The following is a 22,925-nucleotide window of genomic DNA, read 5'->3' on the forward strand; positions in this document are numbered from 1 at the left end:
ACGTAACGCAAGGCGCTTGCGTGATGCGTACGTAGCACCATTTCGCAGTACTAAAACTCTCTAATGAGTGGTGGGACGCTGGTGTAAGATCCAGTGGCTACGTATTCGGGTTTGCCAGTGAGTGGTTGTGCTGCTAGAACAGTCACACGCATCTCATGATTATCAAGTCTGCACCAGTCACATAGCTTCGTCATCCATTGATTGATTGATTTGTGGGGTTTAACATCCCAAAACCACCATATGTATATGAGAGACGCCGTAGTGGAGGCCTCCGGAAATTTCAACCACCTGGGGTTCTTTTACGTACACCCAGATCTGAGCACACGGGCCTACAACATTTCCGCCTCCATCAGAAATGCAGCTGCCGCAGCCGGGATTCGATCCCGCGACCTGCGGGTCAGCAGCCGAGTACCTTAGCCACTAGACCACCGCGGCGGGGCTAGCTTCGTCATCCAGTGGTGGCGCGTAATACCAAGTTTGGTACATGTGAAGCTAGCGAAACAGCCGCGATCGCATCATGAGCGTAGCATGTAGTCATGTGGTTACATGACACGCATCTCATCTTTATCACGTTTGCACCAGTATCATAATTTCGTCATCCATTCACGTTCCGTAATACCAAATTTGGTATATGAGATCCTAGCGAAATGGCCGCGAGCACATCATAAGCATGGCATGAAGTCATGTTGTTACATGTCACGCATGTCATGATTTTCATGTAAGGGTCGGTCGCTCGTGTTCGGCATGCAATCATGTCATACCATACCAGTTTTGCAACATGCCATATGAACTAAACCACCACAAGACCTGCAGGACCTTGAAATGTAAACTATGACATTCATGACATACATGTCATGATTTTTATGTTATGAATAGACAGATATGTTCTTCATACAGTGATGTTATGCCACACCAAGTTTGGTATCGATACCATTATTGAAACGGCCGGGAGAGCTAAAAGTCGTAGACGGCTAGACAGATAGATAGACAGATAGATAGATAGATAGATAGATAGATAGATAGATAGATAGATAGATAGATAGATAGATAGATAGATAGATAGATAGATAGATAGATAGATAGATAGATAGATAGATAGATAGATAGATAGATAGATAGATAGATAGATAGATAGATAGATAGATAGATAGATAGATAGATAGATAGATAGATACGCTCAAAGTCACCGAAGTTTGGTAAGAAATGTTTCGCTTTTAATAAACACGAAATAACAATGAATCATTCCCAAACTATCTATCGCCTCGCAAGGCCGACGCAGGCAGCGTCTGCTAGTAAAAAGAGACTGTTCGAGCAGCACAACCGCTCACTGGCAACCCCGAATACGTAGGCACTGGATCTTACATCAGCGTCCCACCACTCCTTGAAGGCAACGCTTCAACTTTATTCAATAATTAAGAATAATGGAGGCGAAATAACAATTAGGCATTCCCAAGCTATCTCTCGCCTCACAATGCCTATGCCGGCAGCGTGTGCTGTAAATAATCAAAGCATACCCACGACATTCATGATGAGCGGGGTGAAGCGTCCGTTCGTTCTTGTTTATTTATTTATTTATTTATTTATTTAATTCCAAATACTGTTGGCCGTTATGTCCGTAACAGGGTGGGTACAGTAAACATAAAACAAAAAAAACCAAGTACAATATATTGTATTGAAGACAGAATTTTTTTAATACACAAAGGAAAAATATTTAAACGCTGTTAATAAAAACGTACATAAATATAATGTGATGGTAGTATAGTTTGCAATATGAAGTAACTACGCGATGTATTTGCAAACAACATGGCAATATATGTGAAGTACTATAGCAACACTCAATGTTCACGACATATTTTAATGCACTGTTCAAAGCTTTCTATGTTCTTCGAATTCAGTACCGGTAGTGGCAACTGATTCCACTCTTTTATCGTTCGTGGAAAAAAAGGAATACGCGTACGCATCAAGATTGCATTTAGGAACCGAACACACAAATTAATTGCATGATCTGACATTGCTAGAAGGCCTGGGAACAAGATAGGGTTTAGTTTCAATATTAAGGTGTCCTTTTGATTTTGTTTTACTGTCGAAGGTGTTACTGAGCTGCTCTTACGATTAGACCCTAAAAAATCCGCAGGACCTGATAACATTCCCACCGCATTTCTCAAAAGATATGCAGAGCTCCTAGCTAGATTCTTGGTACAGTTGTATTCTAAGTCTCTTGAAACTTCTTGCCTCCCACTTGAATGGTTGGTTGCCCGAGTGAAACCAATTTTTAAAAAAGGCTCCGTCACCGATTATTGTAATTACCGACCCATATCTCTCACTTGCTCAGTTTGTAAAGTTCTCGAACACGTAATTGCTAAACACCTAAATGATTTTCTTGACAACAATAATCTTCTTACTAACGTACAGCGCGGTTTTCGAAGAGGTTTTTCAACTGCAACTCAATTAGCGGTTACCGTCCATGAGATGGCACAGGTACTTGACGAGGGCGGACAGATTGACGCAGTTCTAATAGACTTCTCGAAAGCGTTCGATAGAGTTCCACACTCGAAACTAATAACAAAAATGAAAAACTTATGCATTTCATCACAAGTCGTCAATTGGGTCATTTCATACCTAACTGGCCGCAAACAGTATGTTGAAATTGACGGTGCCTGTTCTCGTTTTCTTGATGTTTTCTCTGGCGTCCCACAGGGTTCGGTCTTGGCACCGGTTCTATTTAACATTTATATTAATGATCTTGGCCAAATTGTAAAGCCCCCTCTACGCCTTAAGCTGTTTGCAGACGATTGCATCATATTTAGCCACATAGTGTCTGCCGATGACCAGCACGTTCTTAACCATGCTTTGCATGCAATAACGGAATGGTGCAATAAATGGGATATGCTTATAAATCTCGACAAGACAGTTCACATGTGCATCTCCAATAAGAATAAATCTCCCTTCGTGTATAGTCTTGGCAATTATCAGATTAAACAAGTGGAGGAACATAAGTACCTGGGGTTAACCTTGACGTCCAGACTTAACTGGTCAACACATATAAATAACATATGTTCCTCCGCGAGAAAGAAGTTAGGATTTCTGAAGCATAAATTAGGTGATGCCCCCTCGTCACTTAGACTCATTGCATACAAATCCATTGTAAGACCCACCCTGGAATACGGAAGCATTGTATGGGACCCCCAAACTATCACTAATAAAGAAAAGCTTGAAAAAATTCAGAGATTGGCAGCTCGCTTTATTTATAAACGTTTTAGACGTCGCCACGTCGCGACTCCCCTTCAGCTATGTTGGAGCTCGCACACCTAAAGCCATTGGCCAACCGACGTAAAAGTGCCCGTCTAAACTTCCTACACCAGCTATATTTTAATAAATTGGGAATCCAGTCACAAGATTACATAGCTAATAACCCTAGTCGAGCGTCTCGTCACAAACATAGCCGAAGTATTACACCATTCTTTGTCCGTACAGAGCAATACAAATATTCATTTTTTCTCAGAACTGTTTGTATAATGATTGCATACTTCCCTGTTGATCATGTACCCTCACATTTATGTGTCGATCTTGCATCCGTACGCATGTCTTCTGGATGTGTACATCCCTCTCCTGCTTGGACCTCTCAAGGTTCGCAGTATTGTACAAATAAATAAATAAATAACAAGAAAAGAAATTTAAGTCGACCGCTTTGATATGTGATATATTCTATATATTCTTCTTACTTCCATCCGTCCGTGCGTGCGTCCGTCTGTGCGACCGTCCATGCGTCCATCCGTCCATCTATCAGTGCATCCGTACGTGCATCTTTCTGTCTGTCTGTCCATCCGCCCATCTAGTGAACACTCAAAGTACCGCCATCTCACATCTTATTAAATATTCAGCATATAATAGCACCGCCATCCGAAGGACAAAACAAGTGGTTGCACTCACGCACGTTATTACGGCCTGCACTTCGTGTCTACTTTCCACCTTTCATGAGTGATATTGTAGTGAGTCCGGTTCCAAGTGAGCCCGAAGGACAAACATACATTTCATGGGTGAGCCTGAGTGAGCTCCACGGTTTCCCGACCTGCGCCATTCGTGAAGACATTGAGGTTCGAGCAAAGAACTTACGAACGCATGAGCCGTCTCCTGATTCAGTCTGGAGATAGGACATGCGCAACTCCTCGTCGGTCAAAGTATACATGTTGGACCGGCAAGTTTCCTCTCTACTTCAGGAGCGATCATCGGCAGCTTAATCACGCTTTCACTCGCACATAGGGCACCTTTGTCGATGTGGAGGCATCGCAGTGACGGAAAAAACGCGCTCGTAGTGACTACATTGTCGCGACAGCAACAATGTGATATATTCTATATTCGGAGGCATCGGAAGAAGGATTCTATATTTGGGGACCCATTTTTTAAACAATTACTCGAGAGCAGGGGCGAATTCAGAAGGAGGTAGGGGGGGGGGGGGAGGTGCGATTGTCTTCTTGCTTCCTCCCAAAGTCTATGTCGGCAACCCGCCCTCACTTCAGAGTTTGTCATCGACCCCCTTACTTTTATCAACAATTACAAGTTAGTGAGGCCAGTTACTAGGGTGGGCACAAATTAACTGTATTTATGATGTGATTTGTTTCTATTGTGATGATAGTAACCATTAAAACGCAATACTCATTGTTCCCCCTCCCCATCTATGGTCTTACTTCAGGCGACGCCCCCCACTTTACAATGAGCGGCTAGATACCGTCCTTATCAAGGGGGGGGGGGCTCGTATTGATTCAAATTTCTTGAATATATGTTAACCTTCTGGTGTTTCTCTTGCATTGTGTTTCAGATATATAGAACTGGAAGATTTGCCATGTATGATTATGGATTCCTGAAGAATATAGAGAAGTATGGCAAGGTGAGGAGAGGTTTCGTTTTACAGTATTTTTTTTTTTTGCTTTCCTTACAATCTTTCGGCCACGAAATTTACGGTTCAACTCGCAACTCTTGTGGACTTTTGTGGTTTCTTTTTTAATGTTTTGTTATTGCCTGGTTTTCCACAGCCAGTTTAATAATGTAGTGAGGTATTTTATATAGATTGCCCCGCCGTGGTGGTCTCGTGACTAAGGTACTCGGCTTCTAACCCACAGGTCGTGGAATTGATTCCCGGCTGCGGCGGCTGCATTTCTGATGGAGGCGGAAATGTTGTAGGCTCGTGTGCTGAGATTGGGGTGCACGTCAAAGAACCCCAGGTGGTCAAAATTCCTGGAGCCCTCTACTACGGCGTCTCTCATATTCATATTGTGGTTTTGAGACATTAAACCCCACATATCAATCAAATATATTGTAGAGATTCGCCTCGAAAAATGTAAATTTCCGTCGGGTTTTGCGTCCCTAAACGACGATATTGCCACGTTCCTTTCAAGTTTTATCACTCCGTTACACTATACGTTCAGCGCAAACCGCACCTACGATGTTCGAAAAGCTTCGAGGCTGCAGTAGATCGTTTTGTTGAGATTGCGCCCACTTCGTAAAGATTGCAGATTATTCTGGAGCCTACGTCGACCCTAGCGATAACGCTAGAATATTCGATGGCGAGTGTATAAATGCCGACACGCTTCGCCGCTTGTCAGCTGATCGACGGCCGACGCTGTGCTCGCCGCTATCAGTGCCAGTGTCTTGATGCGGTCTAACTTTCCTTTTACGTGGCCACAAGTTTGGCCCGAATATGCGGTTTAGTATTCCACCTGCAGTCTGCTGCTTTCAACCACGTCACGACTCCATGACAATATCATTAAGAGGCATGCTGTAACGGCATTCTGTAGAGGCATGCTGTGGAGACATGCTCCAGAAATCGCAACCTCCTGTAGCTTTTTAACGTGCATATAACTTCAGTAAGGGCGTCTAGCGTTTCGCCTCCATCGAAATGCAGCCACTGTTGCTTGTAGCAACAAAATTCAGATGAAACATGCTCGCTGACCAAGTCTGATGATCTGACGTTTCGGAACCGCATACTGGTAACTTAACCACCGAGCTGAAACAGAAGTCGTCGTCAGTTATGAAACGAGTCTGGCCTTCATAACCGATGAACGACCAAGCGAAGTTTCGTCGAACTCTTGACTACAGCAACGAAATTGCTGCGCTGCAACGCTTGCTCCTTTCTCTCGATAGAAGACGGGCCTTATATTGATTCACCTACAATCTGTGACTTTGTATCTTTCATTGTACTGATGACAATACTTCATCTATCTCGTGACAGGCTGTGCCTCCTAACTATCCCGTGGAAAGAATCGAGGTTCCTGTGGCACTGTTCTCGTCAGTGGGGGACACGGTAGCCGACTCAGATGACGTCTCTGACCTCGCTCAAGCTCTCTATGGGACCTTATTTTTCCACAATGTTGTGCCACCAACCAACTTTCGTCACCTCGATTTCGTTCTGGGACATCAGGCGACAGATTTCCTTCACGAAAATATGCTCGCTGCCATTGATAAAAAGGTTCCGAGAAAGTAGTCATATAAATAAACCTTCGCGGAGCTCTTATTTTCCTTACAGGGAGCCACCGAAAATTTTGATCTGCCTACTTTGTTTAGCGCAACGGAAAGCTTACCGGTGACTGTTTCTAATGGCGAAATGGTAACGCTGAAAAATGCCGCGAAACATTTGTAATCAGTTGAATGTGTCTTAAATGTTGATGAGTCTGTGTTGATGTGTGTGATGTGTCAATCAGTTGAATGTGTGTTGCAGCATGCGTCACAACGCACACTGCAAACAGCGAGTGCGATAGTGGTTTGTGTTCGAGCGCGGTGGTTCGCTGAGCATGCCTATACAGTCTGCTCGCATGTTCAGGCGGTCTCAGTGATCCTAAAATTACCTAAACGAGGGCGGTGTTGCCCCTTGGCGTCCCGATTTATTGCCACATCGAGTACGCGCAGAGAGCATCCACAGTGACTGTCATGCAGTGGAAGCAACAGCTCGCCTTGACGCTGTCGACGAGAGACGGCGATGTCGCCGACGACTAATTTTAGCGTTTGGTGAACCATGTGAGGCTCTGACCTTAATAGTGCTAGAAGACATAAATTAGTAATAACGGATACATTCGAACAGCTTTGGTTGTTCCGCGAAATGATTAGACGCACCAATGGTATTTCGGAAGTGCGCCTTGTGGACGTATCTGACATAAGAACTACGTCGCTGAAAGAACGAGCTAGTGTGTGAATGAACTTGCGTGCGACAATGCGCGATTACTTCGCGAGAGCTCCAGTGACGGTTATAAACCTTCACATGAAATAACAAATAAACTATCACGTGAAATTCAGTACGTATACGTGTGAGGCTCCAAACTATGCACGCACCCAACCACTCGAAGACATGCACGCTTTGCCCCCGCATCGCGAGTAACCCGGCTGATCAGTCTGTGCGAAAGACCACAGAGAGCAATTTGCTCCTATACAAATACACGTAACAAACGAAACGAAGAGTGTCAATCTTAATGTGAATTCCCGCACTCCAGTTTTGTTCATAAAAATCATCAGCGCAGAATCTCTGACGTTTCGAAAGCACAATTTCGATCGTCTTTGCGCATGCATGCTAAGCGTCCACAAACCAGTACTGCGAACTCACACCACTCGGCGCATAACGACAAGCAGAACGTGTAAGCATATATTTTGACCAAAAAACAGCCGCCGCAGAAGCATTAATGAAACCTGAGTTGAAAATCGCGGCGTCTACTATACACAAATAACTGTGATTTGTCTACGGCATTCCAGCGGGCATTGAATTGAGCAAACATCAATGCATACTCATATTGAGAGACGGCGAACTTACTTCGCAAAGTTGATACGAAAATGTCGGCCTGAAATTCTCACTTTCAATTATCTGCAACCATGTCCTTTGTCGCAACTCGTTGCGCCTAACGGGCGGTATAATGAAGAGATTTCAGTCGTCACTACACTTGTTCTAGCAACATAAGGCGCAACAGCCGCCCACGGTAAGGAACGTCAGCGTGATTCCTGGGTGTAAAAAATCTACTGTACAATGCGCACGGAAAGAAAACTGCGTATATCCGTCAAAACAGATGCGCCATACCCGTGGAGTACGTGCCTCTAGTGCTATGATAGTAGTCCCCCGCGACTATAAACAAACAATCTCTTTTTGGCGTGTTCTGAACCTACGCAGCCATCCTAGAATTGCACTTACTAATACAAATGGCGACGTTGTTTCCAACTACGAAAGCGCTCAATTACTTAATGACGCTTTCTAATCTGTTTTTGTACATGATGACTTAACATCCAGCCCTCCCATCAGTATCCGAACTGACATATCGATGCCTCAAATAAGCATCAGCGAACAAGGAGTTTACACATCATTAAATAAGCTTTCGCTCTCTTCCGCATCTGACCATCAAGAGTTTAACAAGATACTGAAAAATATCTCCCTAAGCCTCTCGTACATTTTGTGCCCTTTTCTCCCAATCCTTGTCATCTCGTATCATTCCTCACGGCTAGCGAGCGGCCAGAGCCATTCCCATTTTTAAGTCCGGTGATCGCTCTGTAGCGCTAAACAATTGCCCTATCCCTTTAACTAATACAGACTGCAAACTACTGGAACATATCATTCACACTCAAATCATCAACTGTCTTGAGGAACACATCATCATCTTTAAACATCAGCACGGCTTCCGCAAAAGATATTCTTGTGACACTCAGCTCGCTGGTTTTGTACATGACCTGCATTCCTCACTGGACTCCGGTTTTCAAGTTGATAATATATCTTTCTGGATTATTCAAAAGCTTTTGATCACGTTTTCCACCACAAACCTATACTAAAATTAACCCAACTAAAATTCACTCCAATGTTGTTTCATGGATTAAAGAACTCCTTTCGCATAGAACACAGTACACAGTCATCAATAACGCTCATTCAAAGTATGTGAACGTATACCATCAGGTGTACCTATATGAGGATGTTTTAGGTTCCTTGCTTTTTCTAATCTCTAAAGTTGATTTGCCTTATCGCGTGTCCTCCCATAATATACTATTCGCCGATGACTATGTACTATACCATGGTATATGTAGTAATGCCGATCACGAGCTCCTCCAATCTGACCTTGTCAAAAATAATACTTGGTGCACCTCATGATTAGTGCCCCTAATGAATAAAAAGAGAACGTTAATGTCATCTATCCTACACAAAACTCGCATACCGAAATCTGACGTTTTAGATATTACTGAATTAGCTCTTAGTAGTAGTTATAATTACCTCGGTGTTTACTTTCAATCAGATCTCACGTGGCATCATCACATTGACATCATTTTTGCTTCAGCTAATCGTTCACTCGGTCTTATCAAACATTCGCTAAAAATGCCCCTCCCTATAAACGTAAGCTCGCCTACTTAACGTTTGTTAGACCGAAAATCGAAAACGTTTCAGCTATTCGGGACCCAGTTCAAGCCTATACATCTGCCCCACCGCGATGGTCTAGTGGCTAAGGTACTCGGCTGCTGACCCGCAGGTCGCGGGATCAAATCTCGGCTGCGGCGGGTACATTTCCGATGGAGGCGGAAATGTTTTAGGCCCGTGTGCTCAGATTTGGAGCACGTTAAGGAAACCCAGGTGGTCAAAATTTTCAGAGCCCTCCACTACGGCGTCTCTCATAATCATATGGTGGTTTTGGGACGTTAAACCCCCATATAAATCAATCAAGTCTGTATACCCAGAATATCGAGTTCTTGCAAAGCCGTGCTGTGTGTTTTCGTATAGAGAGATACGTGTACATATACGGTGCATCACATTGACGCTGACGCCAGCGGCGATATCCAGCCGAGATTGTCCATATAATTGCTATCGCAATAATAACTCTGCGAGCGGACCCACGTGATGGCACGAGGCCGTCACGCAACTGCTTCTACCTGGTAACTACGCTTCTGCCTGGTAATTACGCTTCTAACGATTCTTTAGGGCATCCTGAAGTAAATATTTGAGCCACGTCAAGCGCCCCTAACGCACAGAGAGAGAGAGAGAGAGAGAGTAAAGCTTTATTCATAGGAAAAAGAAAAGGCAAATTTTAGAGCCTATTTGGTTGGGGCCCTATGTCCAGGGCCCCACTCGCCTTAGCCGCCCGCCGGACTTGATCGAGTAGTGCGAGCTGCACTCCTTGGTCCGAGCTAGCGAGGTGTGCCGGGCCATACTAGGTCTTAAAAGTTTGCCGAGAAAATGGGCTATGTCGCTTGGTTTACAATCGCACCCCCACAATATGTGGTAGAGAGTCGGCCTCCCGCCGCACCACGGACACACTGTCGGGTAAAGAGTTGGATGTATCGCGTGTAACTTCAGTACATGCAGTAATACATCCGTGTGAACTTTTCCAAGGTCGGCGGCCTCTTCCCCATTAAGGGATATGTTCCACATTACCGCCGCGTGACGCTCTGGTGAGCTAGAATTTTTCTAGGTAAAACTGGTATGGTCAACGAAAGAGATGGATTTTCCGTTCGGGGGGGGGGGGGGGGGAGGAGTGATTTTAACGGAAAAGAAGAGAAAAGTGAGCCCCGTAACTGTCTCTCAGGGGGAAAACACCTCAAAAGTAGCTCACGAGGGATGGGGACAAAGGAGGGATTAAAAGGATAGCGTTAAAAGGTAAAGAGATACAGAGGAAGGAGAGAGCGAGGCGGAGGGACAGCGAACGACGGAAGTGAGGAGAAGATAGAGAAGATGGAGATGGTCGCAGGAGTCCGAGGACGGGGCATTACTGGCGAGAGCTCTTGTCGGCGACTCCGCTCGGTTGCAAAACGCACTAGCTAGAGCGTCCGCCCTTTCGTTTCCTTCGAGACCTGCGTGTCCTGGGCACCTGATCAAGCGATGGTGGTGAGTGAGTTGGGATACTAGCAGCCTCAGCCCAATTGTCGGAAGGTGGCCAGTTAATGATCGGCCCGTATCTGCATTTTAATCTGCAAATGTCGTCGAAGGACGATAGTCTTGCGTGTGGAGAGAGTGAACAAAACAGTTATTTGATGTTATGTGCAAGAAAGTCGGTGAATGGTATTCCGGAGGTGCTGCAGAGAGCTTCGAGCGTGCAGTGGAGGCAAACGAGTGCATCAAGTCACGTCACGCATGAGACATATGCGCTATCTGGCAGTTTTCTGGGAAAACAAGACGCGCGGCTCTGAGACGGGCATGCGCGCCCATCTCAGAGGTGATAAGGTGTACAGCGCAAGGCGACGGGTAGGTGCCACCACCGTGTCGTCCTAGCAAAGCGTTGAAACCACTCGTCTTTTCGTGCAAGCGTTACATGGTTAGCGCAGCGTGAAAACGCTACGGTCCTTGGAATTACTTATGCATGCCTTTTCTAGTGAAATACGCACACAGATATATACGTGTTATGGTGGCTCAGATATGCGCAATTATTGCTTTTTGATTGACAATCGCACAAGTATGAACGCTGAATCTTGAGAAACATTGGTGGGCGCTGCGGATGGGGGTCGGCCATTTGGTGTATTGACTGTTGCCGTTCAAAATACCCAGTACTGTTGAAGGTGACAAACAGACAAATGTACAGACAGACAGACCAAAATTTTTCGCGTCTAAAGTCCCAAAAAAAGACGATCGTCTTTAAAATAGCCGGCAGGCTTCCTGGGAGTCAGATAGAATAGCTGATGACTCTCTTATACGCTCCTGAAACCTTAAAGGAGCACTGACATCAAATTTCAAGATCGAGATGTGCATGATCGAGAGACTAGACGCCTGTCAACAACAGCCGAATTTGCTCCATTCACTATGCGGTGAGCTACTGCAGGGTAAATCATGTGTTGGCGAACCAGTTGGATTTCACTGGCAGTACGAGGCCTATTCTCGAGTTAACATATTTGCACAGCGGAGGCCTCACCCCTTCGTTCGGAGGCCTCACCCCTTCGACGGGACATGGCAATTGAATTTGCGAAATTCTTTGCTCGAAATGGAAACGTCGAGCCCGCCAGCTTCGGGACGTGATGTTCTTTCAAGTGAACAGTACCGACAGCCCTCGTAGGGCCAAGAAAAAGTGGCTGGAGTTTTGCGTATCCACTGGCAGAACGATCAAGTTCATCTGGCAACATATGCTGACACAACTTCGGGCCATCACTCCCAGGAAGAAACCCTCACCGAGCAACCCAATCCACACTGCGACTGAGGTGCCCATCCCGGACTGTGTACAGCGTGTGTTAAGCTTGGGTCGCAAGTTTGCCACACAACCTCAGCTGGCCCCTCCGGAAATGCTGACTCTTGTAAGGCAAGTAGCCAAACGGACTGCCGAGGCTGAAACAGATAGATGTGTAGCGGAAGGCATTAAGGTTCTGTTGCAGTCTACACCAGACCGCCATAACCTGCCTTTCACCGTGTTGTCACGTTCTTTGAATGCCAAAGCAACTTAACGCTGACAAAAGTAAAAACTGAAGCTAAGAAGTTGTGCAACGCACTGAAAATAAGTAAGCTTGCAAGATCCATTGACAAAAGTAAGAAGCTTAGCTTATATTTATTCTTTACGGTCAAGACTCACCAAGTATACTGGCCGCTTTGAGTCATTGTTTCGGAGAATGGGACGTGGCAGAAGGAAGTGGCCTTGTTTTTACAAAATAAACTAAACATGCTGACCATCAACGACCTTTTTTTGGTGAAAGAGTTTTATGAGATTATTTCATTTCTTTCGCGTAACAACACTGGATTAAGTGCCTGCTTCGTTGACATCAAAGATCTTTACTACTCTTTATCACATGACACGCTACTATGGTGCGTTGAGGACTGCAGTGACAACTTCGGTTCAGTTGCGTTCCAGAATGCTGCGGGCATAACAGACAATGGTTTTTTTGAGCTCGTTGGCTTTTACTTGAAGACAACGTTTGTATCATAGAACGAAGGCACGTTTATTAAAAAAAAGAGGAGTGTGCATCGGTTCATGCATAGCACCTGTATTAAATGACATTTTTCTCGCTCACCATGACCGACTATTGGCTAGCCGCCTCAATAGAACGGCTGTCGTAAAGCTGTTTCGTTTTGTTGACAATCTTCTTGTGCTTTTAAACTACGATGATCGGGGCTTCGAAGCTGCCGTTTCAAAAATATTACGCTTTTTTGATGAGTGCATGACACCACTTATTCTGACGCATGGGCTTCCGCAGGGTGCTTCGTTAAGGTTTTTAGATTTGAGATTAAATATCTCAAGTAATCACCTTTGCTGGAAATATGAGGCTAGAGGAAGCAAACCTCTTCCACCATACTTTTCGGCTCATTCAAAGCTCGTAAAGAGAGGGATTGCTAATCATTGTTTAAGAAATGCCCTCCGAAAGTCTTGCGGCCACTCGTTAATCAGCAGCTTTGTTGAGCAGGCTTCCCGTCTGATCAGCGCTGGTTTCCCCGATCATGTGCTAATTTCGGTGGCGGAAAAGTTGCTTAGGACAATTAAACAGGGACGAGAAGCATCAGTGAACTGCGTGGCTGTGATTGCCTATCTACATATGGTTTCTCACAATTTGAAAAAATAGGTGATAAGGTCGATGTGAAGGTTGTTTTCTCTGCCCCAGAAAAGCTTTCAGCGCTCTGCAAACGGGTGAATGCACAGTTCGCACGACGGAGCTGCTGCACAATCAAACATAGAAGGCTATTCGTAGCATGTGTGAATGTGTCATAGCTGTCGTTTATTTGCTTCCGTTGTCATGCGGCAAGATATAAGTTGGGCGAACGGGCCGGTGCCTGAATGAGCGTTTAAAGGAACATCATTACAATGTATACTCAGCTGTGCAAGGTCATTTGGACATCAATTCGTAGAGATTGTGGTTGAAGACCGGAATTCGAAAAGTGCACTGTTCTAGCAAAACACCATCAGCAGCTAACACGAGAGAATATGGAGGACAAATGCAAATGCTGGGTGATCGATGTATCAGCATGCGTTCGCTTGCTCTGACTAAAAAAGAAATCGAGTTTCTGGCTTTGACACAATAGATCGAGAATTTGTGCTGAGGTGTGGTATTGTAACCATGTAATGAGATGATGATTGTCTTGCTGTGATGCAATAGGTTATGCGTTAATATTTTGTCACGAGTATATATTTCCAGCGTTTTCGCTAATAAAATTTCAGTCGAAGTCAGCGCTCTTTCTGTCCTTGTCTCTTCGGTAGTTACTCGTAGTCTTGTGCTGTGCAAATATGTTGACTCCCAATCACCAACTAGCCCAAGCATCTGTCTTATCAAGTTACTCTTCTCGAGGCCGGGGCTATTCCTACCGTGCCCCCTGCTGCTGCTGAAAGCAGCGATTCACTCGCCAAACGTCCGCGCGACATGAGGTGCGTAGTTGGTGCTTCTGAGCTCCGACAAATATATATATATATATATATATATATATATATATATATATATATATATATATATATATATATATATATATATATATATATATATATATATATATATATATATATATATATATATTGTAATGTGGCATCGAGAACCCGAGAACCCTCAAGACTCTTCTTTACTGCCTCGATTATGTGCCCCACAACCTAAGCTTGGCTGGTGATGATGAGTATGTACAGATGAAAAGATGGGACGCATAAATAATGCTCACACTTATTTTCCCCGCGCACTTGAGCGGCCGGCCCGGCCGAGACTTAGGCGGGAAAGGCACGGCGCACAAATGGTTTAAGACGTCAAACGTGGTCTATCTCGGAGACACGGTAATGACGGTCCGAGGAACCCTTGACGGGTGTGACAAGGTATGACAGGAGATGTTCGTTCAGAAATAGCGTAAGGTCTAAGAAAGCGTGACTGAAACTTTTCACACAATCCTGGAATGCGAACAGGCGTCCAAAGTAATACTTCATCTTCAGGACGGAAAGTTACGTCTCGACGAAAGCTGTCATAGCGTTGCTTGCGGTCTTGTTGACTGGCCTCCGTGTTGAGTTGAGCACGTTGCCGTGCCTCAGCGAGCCTGGAGACGAAATGTTCTGGCGTAGTCGTGGACGTTTTTGTCGTTACATTGAAGAAAGAGGCGTCAATGGTGAATTTCGGCGCACGACCATAGACGAGGAAGAAAGGTGAATACCCGGTGGTTCGTTGAACAGCGGTGTTGTGTGCAAATGTTACGAACCGCAAGATTTTGTCCCAGTTATTCTGGTTCAGTCCGATGTACATAGATATCATGTCGATTAGAGTCCGGTGGAATCGCTCTGTCAGGCCATTTGTCTGCGGGTGGTAAGCGGATGTGGTCTTATGAACTGTGCCACAAGTTTTTAGGATTTCATCGAGAATTGTGGACAGGAAGGCCTTGCCTCGGTCACTCAACAACGCGTGAGGTGCTCCATGACGCAATACAATGGCTTATAAAAAGAAGGCGGCAACGTCTGAGGCAGAGCTAGTGCGTAGAGGAGCAGTCTCCGCGTATCGTGTGAGGTGGTCGACAGCTGTGACGATCCAGCGGTGGCCCGCTGGCGTCACGGGAGGTGGCCCGACGAGGTCTATTCTGACAACGACAAAAGGTGTATCGGGACATGGAATGAGTTGTAATAGGCCAGCAGGAGCTGAAGTTGGCCGTTTCCGGCGTTGACAAAGTGCGCAAGAAGCGACATAATTAGCCACAAAGGTAGAAAGACCAGGCCAGAAAAAACGGCTCCAAACGCGGTTGAAGGTCTTTTGGAATCTTAAGTGTCCAGCTGATGGGTCGTCGTGCAATGCTTCGAGAACTTGTTTTCGCAGCGAACGGGGAAGTACTGGCACCCACCGATGTCCATCCGCATTGTAAGTATAGCGCTTCAGGACGTTGTTCTCTAGCTTGAACTGCCGTAGCTGACGACGTAGTCTGGTATTAGATGGAGAAGACGAGCCATTCAAGTATCCGATGATGCGGTTACAGTAGGGGTCGTCATGTTGGCATGCGGCAAACTGGGCGCTGCTGTTTAAAGATAGTGACCCAGCAACTGCCAGGGGTGATAACGTGGGTGAAGAGGAAGCCGCTTGATCACCTGAGGGGCATTGAGGATTCGTGGTTGGAGATGAAAGTGACAGAGGGCAGCGAGAGAGAGCGTCAACATCCTGATGCTGTTTGCCAGACCTGTACACAACGTCGAAAGTGTACTCTTGCAAGCGCAGTATCCAGCGACCAAGGCACCCAGACAAATTCTTCAGCGAGGACAACCAGCAAAGGGCATGGTGGTCGGTAATCACAGCGAAGTGGCGTCCATACAGATAAGGTCAAAATTTCTGGATGGCCCAAACGACAGCGAGACATTCCTGCTCTGTTATCGAGTAGTTCTGCTCCGCAGGTGTTAGTGCGCGGCTAGCATACGCAACTACTCGCTCACGTGATGTTTTATCGCGCTGGAGGAGGACAGCACCGATTCCGTGGCCACTGGCATATGTGTGCAGGAAAGTGGGTGCACTCTCATCGAAGTGACGGAGGACGATGTCTGATGTCAGAGCACGCTTAAGGGCTTGGAAAGCACACTCGCACTCGTCAGTCCACGTGAAAGCCGTTTTTCACGTCAGAAGCTTGTGTAACGGCCCCGCAATGGCAGGAAAGTGACGGATGAAGCGGCGGAAGTAAGACGCCAGGCCCACGAAACTTCGCAATTGTTTTTGATTGCCCGGACGTGGAAAACTAATTACGGCAGCAACCTTGTCGGGGTCGGGTCGAGCGCCACCTTTGCTGACAAGGTGACCCAATACTTTGATGCTTGTGCTGGCGTAGTGGCACTTCTTTGTATTGAGCTGTAGACCAGCGTTCGAAATGCACGTTATAACTTCGTCCAAACGCTTAAGGTGCTGAGGAAAAGTAGAAGAATAAATTACGATGTCGTCTAAGTAACATAAACAGGTTTTCCATTTGAGACAACGTAAGACAGTATCTATCATGCACTTTAATGTTGCTGGAGCGTTGCATAAGCCAAAAGGCATGACGTTAAACTCGTAAAGCCCGTCAGGCGTCGCAAACGCTGTTTTCTCCTTGTCTGCTTCGCGCATAGGTATTTGCCAATACCCAGATCGGAGGTCGAGGCTGGAGAAATATTCTGCGCCTTGTAGGAAGTCCAGGGCATCATCTATGCGTGGCAACGGGTATACGTCTTTTTTCGTGATCTCACTGAGCGCTCTGTAATCAACACAAAAGCGGACAGAGCCATCCTTCTTCCGGACCAACACTACAGGAGACGACCAAGAGCTGGACGAAGGTCGAATAATATCCCGTTTGAGCATGTCGGTGAAGGTTTCCTCAATGATTTGCCGTTCCGCCGAAGATAGACGGTATGGGCGGTGGCGTACAATGGAGCTGCCTTCGGTTTCGATGCTGTGCTCTGCAACGGAGGTGCGGCCCAGAACTTTGGAATGTACGTCAAACAAAAGGCTGTGCTTTTGGAGAAGGTCTAAGAGGTCTCTCTTTTGCTCGGCAGTGAGGCGAGGACTTATGGTGTCATTTAAAGCAACAGTGGTAGCCTTCATATCAGTTGTAGCAGGCAAAGGCGTTGATTCTGCGTGAAGGGGAACCAGCGAGAAAGGCTCGCTGTCAGCGAAGCAGCTCACAGCAGTGCCCTTGGGCAGCATCACTGGCGATGAAGTTGGGTTCAAGGCGGTGACCAATGCTTTACTGTCGTTAAACCGCACAAGGCCGGGTGCTATGGTAAACCCCACAGGTTTGGAGCGAACTGATGGAGCTATTAACACGTCAGCGTTAACTATAGTATCCAAAGCGATCATGAGAGCTTGTTCATCTCCTGGCGAAATGAAACAATCAGCGGCAGCAACGAAACGGAAGCTGTATGGATCGACATCGGATGAACTGTCAGTAGCTGACATTTTAATTACTCGCTGATGACACGATATTAAAGCTGATGCCGAAGAAAGAAATTCCCGTCTTAAAATTACTGTGTGAGTGCACCAAGGAAGTACAAGAAACTGAATGTGGTGAAGGATGCCATCTATGAAAACGCGGACTGTGCAAACACTTGAAGGCTGAATAGGGACTCCATCTGCGCAACGAAGGGGAGGGCCATCGTATGGCGTTCTAACTTTTTTCAAGCGGACACAAAAGTCTGCACGAATTACGGAAAGTGATGCGCCTGTGTCTACCAGTGCCTCTGTCTGTATACCTTCAACGTACCCTAATAAAACATTCGATGGGCGGTCCGGAGGAGTTTGACGCAGTTCGAAAGATGCAGCTTTTTCTCCCGAAGCTGCACTGTTTAGTTTTCCAGTTGGCGGTCAGGAATTGAAGTAGAAGGTCGGAGAGAAGAAGAGGAACGCTGCATCGGGGAAGGTTAGCGACGACGTGCGAAACAGGAACTGCCAACTGAGCCAATGTTATTCGGAGACGGCGACCGACGCGTGCTGTTCTGATACAGTCGGCGATAGGGTGGTCCAGTGGGGTAGAAGTCGTCCCGTTCAAAGTTATCGTAGCTTCGCCTTTCGTCTCGCTGACGGCGTCGGCAAAACCTTGAAATGTGACCACGGATGCCGCAATAGAAGCAAGTCGGCCGTGAAGTGCGCCAGTCGTTGTAAGGCTGGGAAGATGGTCGCGATGCGAGTGAGTTGAGCGAACCATGCGATTCGGCTGCTGGTAGCTGCATTGAGCTTTGCTGGGGTGCAGGTGTCCTAGCAGCAACTCGAGCATAAGTTGGCATGGCCGCAGGATATGAGCTCGGAACTGGTGAGATTGTCATCGAGGCCAGACTTTGCTGGGGCGCAGGTGTCGTTTCAGCAACGTGCGCATAACTTGGAATGGACGCGGGATGTGAACTCGGAACTGGTGTACCTGTGATCAATGCCAGTTCCTCCCTCACGACGTCGCGTAAACTAGTAGCAGGTGGCGTCGTTCGGATATCAAGGGGGCGAGGAACTTCATGCCTGCGCATGAAGTTCCTCGCAGATGATAGAGCGGATCAATGCACGCAGCTCTGTTGTATCAGGACTTGACCTCAGATCAGACGTATCAGGTTGCACCCGAGTGGTCTGAAGCTCCTCAAGGCGTTGACAGGTAGCGGCAACATCCGCTACGGTTTGGGGATTCTGCACCACAAGCGCATTAAAAGCGACGGTCGCAATACCTTTTAGCAGATGGCGCACACGGTCGTTTTCCGGCATATAGTTGTCGATGCGGCAGCAAAGGGCGAGAACATCTTCGATGTAAGAAGTGTAAGACTCGCCGGGGCGTTGAACACGTGCACCAAGCCTCTTCTTGGCGATATCCGAGCGCAATGACGGGTTGGCAAAAATCTGGCGGAGCTGGCGTGTAAAGGCGGGCCATGTCGCAAACTCAGTGGCGTGGTTGCAAAACCACGTTTTTGCGACGCCGCTCAAGTAGAAAGCAACGTGGGTGAGCTTCGCAGGCTCATCCCAGTTGTTGACAACACTCACGCGGTCATACTCCTCGAGCCAGTCTTCAACGTCTTCCCCCGGAAGCCCTGCGAACAGCGGAGGATCCTTTTGAGGGCTGGTGACCAGGTGAGAAGGGTTTCTTGGCGGTGGGAGCGGGGACACAGCTGCTGCGCTGGGCTGGTCGGCTTGCGACATTACCGAACCGAGGTCGTTTAAGCGGTGGCCTGAACGGAGCTCCAGGGATGTGTTCTAGAAGAGGCTGCAGGTTGTCCGAGATCACGAGAGGACGCAGAAACCGGGCAGCACTCTCCGCCACTTGTTGTTGTTGTTGTTGTTGTTTCCCTGTAGAAATGGCTCGTACCCAAAGAAGGGGATTGGCCGATTTTAAGGTGAATTTGCCCTAAACTTTCAGCATTGTGTCATTCCTACAGTTTTTTTTTTGTAACTTAATTTTGATTTGAAATACCGATATCAAGTTTGCAGAAAAAAAAATAAGACAAATTTTGAGACAGCAATTTAGCAAGAAAATCGTTTAGTCGCAGTGATGTATTCTTGAACGGCGAATAAAACATCCCTGTGGCTGAAACCCAGTGTAGAGGCTCCAAATGAAAGAAGATCAGGCTGTGATAGTTGCAAGCCCAGTCTTTGAAGAGGTGGTGCTAGTATGCTTTGCCTGAATAAATCGAAACGGCGACAATGTAATAAAAAATGACTGATCGTTTCTTCTTGATTACAGTAAATGCACATAGGGGAATTCAATATGCCTGATCTATGCAAGTAAAAATTGAGGGAGGTAACGCGGCAACGAAATTTCGTGATGACAACTTCCATCATCCTTGATTTAGTCAGTTCACTGCGCCAGGGAAATAACAAGTGTTTGTACTCTGGAGAAGCCGTCAGTGCAGGGTCAGATAAATTTTGCCTGATTTTAAGTGTGCGAAATCGCGCCACCGTAATGTATACTGTATGGGGGAAAATAGGAATAATTGGTGTCGAAAGGGATGTCTTCGCAAGAGAATCAGCTATTTCGTTTAACAACAAACCTTTGTGCCCTGGTGTCCAGATTAAATGAATACTTCGGAGATGACAGGGGATTAACGATTTAAAAAGTTTCACTATAGGTGAGTGACCAGATGCGGACAGAGAAGAGCACACTGATAATGAATCAGTTATGACTGCTACAACTGGAATGGAAATATTTACCTTTCGCAAAGCTAACATTATTGCCATGAATTCAGCCAGAAAGACAGGAAGAAAGTCCGGTAAGCGAAGTGAAAATGACCAATCAAGTACGGGGCAATATATTCCAACGTCTGATTTTTCATGTGATTGAGATGCGTCCGTTGCTATAATGACATTTGTTGGCAGAGTACTTAAATGCTCCTGCAATAAACCATTTAAAATGCCTGTAGGTAATAGCTTTGCGTGAGTTGGGAAGATATCATGGTAAACAATTTCTGGAGAATTTTGTTGCTCAGTTAAAGGAATCAGATCACGAACGTGTACATTTAGGGGCTCAAGTAACGATTGAACAAATACTATTTGTGGTTTGGTAAATCTGGGCCAATGCACGGAGAAGAATAGGTCAGGATTGGAAATAAAAATAATTTGTTCAGGGTTAAACGGTGCTTCATATAGTCGTAAAAAGGTCTGCACAGTAAGAATGTTAAAGCGACATAATAAGGTTGGTATTCGTGCTTCAAGGTATAACACTGCATTTGCAGTATACTTTGGAAGTCCTAAGCAGAGCCGTAAAGCCTCTCTTTCCAACAGAACGAGCGGCCGAAGTTTGTAGGCTGGCGCACCAGAAAAAAGAATGCAGCCAAACTCCAACACAGGTCGGACATACATTTTATATATAATCAAAAGTGCCTTTCTTCTCATACCTGATCTGCAATTGCTCAACCTCCGCAATACCCCCATCGCGCGTACTGCTTTTGTCGCGATGTATTCAATGTGAGGGCGCCAATTTAGATGCTCATTATACATAACTCCAAGATATTTCAATGATTGTACTTGTGGGATATCTTGAAGCTTGTAATTAATAGATATGTGCACGGGATCTTTGATTGGAAAAACGAGAATAGCACATTTACCGGTATTGAGGTTCAACATCAATCCATCCAACCAATGTTCTATTTTATTAAGATATGTTTGCAAGATAGTGTAGAGACAGTGGAAGTCATGTGACATAGCAAAGAAAGCAATGTCATCGGCATAAACATAGGTTTTCACTTCTGGATGAACGGGGATGGTACTAAGCAATATGTTGAATAAAACCGGGGAAAGTACTGACCCCTGAGGTACACCTCGGGTTTGCTTGTGCTTACAGGAAGAGAAACCGCCTTGATAACAATAGAATTCTCTTCTACTTAAAAATTCCGTCACCCATGCTACTATATAAGGTGGAAGTCCATGACTCCATAACTGATTAGTCAAGATAGAATACTCTACACTATCATATGCTTTACATATGTCTAACGTTACTAAAGCCGCAAAGTGCTTTTTGTGACGGGCAATATGAATACGACTTTCCAGATCTACATGTGCATGCCATATGGAATATCCAGATCTAAAGCCAATTTGGGAAGAACTCAACAGTTGTTTCTCGTTAATAAACCTAATTATACGACCATGAAGTACCCTTTCAATAAGTTTTACTACATTAGATGTTAAGGCTATCGGTCGTATGTTGTCTAAATTATAGCCTGCCCCCTGTTTCTTAAGCAATGGTATAATTTTCGCAATCTTCCATTCAGAAGGGATCCATGCTCTTCTAAGGGAATAATTGACGAGACCTAACAGATCATTCGGATATTCCCTGTGAAGTATTTTTAGCATTGTATTTGTTATTCCATCGGGGCCTGGTGCTGCATTTGGCAATCTTTCCATAGCCTGATTTAATTCGGAAGTCGATATTTCTGTGTAGTCATAGATGGTTGTTGTGTAAGCCGAATTAGGAAGATGCGTTGAGAACCTGTTTTCTAATTCTTTAGCCAACTGATTCAAAGATTCCTGTAGTTCCTGTGAGGTGTAAACTACTGAGTCAACGTTTCCTGGTATAGGGGTCTTCTTCCTACCACGAAGGAAGTTGAATAAAGCACGTTTGTTATTTGATTTAGACAGGTACTCGAAATGTTCTTGGTCATATTGCTCTTTCGCTCGCGATATAGTGCGTTTAAATGTTGCCGCAATGAACTGGTAATCCTTCCAATTTTTTGGACTCTGATTACATATAAGTCTTTTCCATGCGGCTTTTCTTCTTCTATAATCTCGTGTGCACTCATCATTCCACCATCTACTAGGTTGGGCACTTTTGGATGACGACGAAGCAATTACAAATTCTGAAGTGTTCTTGGAGATTTTTAAAGCAGAACAGAGATTTCTGCCGAGGTCTTCATTTTGACCACTGGACACTGCCCTAATGTTGGAACGCAAGCAGTCTTTAAATTTTTTGTAATTGATCAATGTTTTCTTTGTCCTTTCAATAGATTTCACAGCACATGAGATTTCAAAGTATACAGGAAGATGGTCACTGTTTGAAGAGAAATCAATTGTTTTCCAAGACTTTATTGAAACACTTGGGCTGCAAAACGTGAGATCTAATACCGATCGTGTCCGTCCGCGAATAAAAG

The 22,925-nt window shown here is 45.5% G+C and overlaps 1 protein-coding gene across 3 annotated transcripts in view; it reads left to right on the forward strand.

The window, feature by feature from the left end:
- The window catches only part of LOC119166696 (lipase member M), a 125,616-nt gene extending 118,944 nt beyond the window's left edge, over positions 1 to 6,672 (forward strand). For all 3 annotated transcript variants that reach the window (XM_037418019.2, XM_075882408.1, XM_075882409.1), the window contains 2 exons: positions 4,817 to 4,885; positions 6,227 to 6,672. In XM_037418019.2, coding sequence (XP_037273916.2) covers positions 4,817 to 4,885; positions 6,227 to 6,478 — 321 coding nt within the window. In that variant the 3' untranslated portion in view covers positions 6,479 to 6,672. The remainder of the gene's footprint in view (positions 1 to 4,816; positions 4,886 to 6,226) is intronic.
- The last annotated feature ends 16,253 nt before the right edge of the window (positions 6,673 to 22,925 follow it).

The sequence above is a fragment of the Rhipicephalus microplus genome, unplaced genomic scaffold (genome assembly GCF_043290135.1).
Source record: "Rhipicephalus microplus isolate Deutch F79 unplaced genomic scaffold, USDA_Rmic scaffold_12, whole genome shotgun sequence".
NCBI lineage: Eukaryota > Metazoa > Arthropoda > Arachnida > Ixodida > Ixodidae > Rhipicephalus > Rhipicephalus microplus.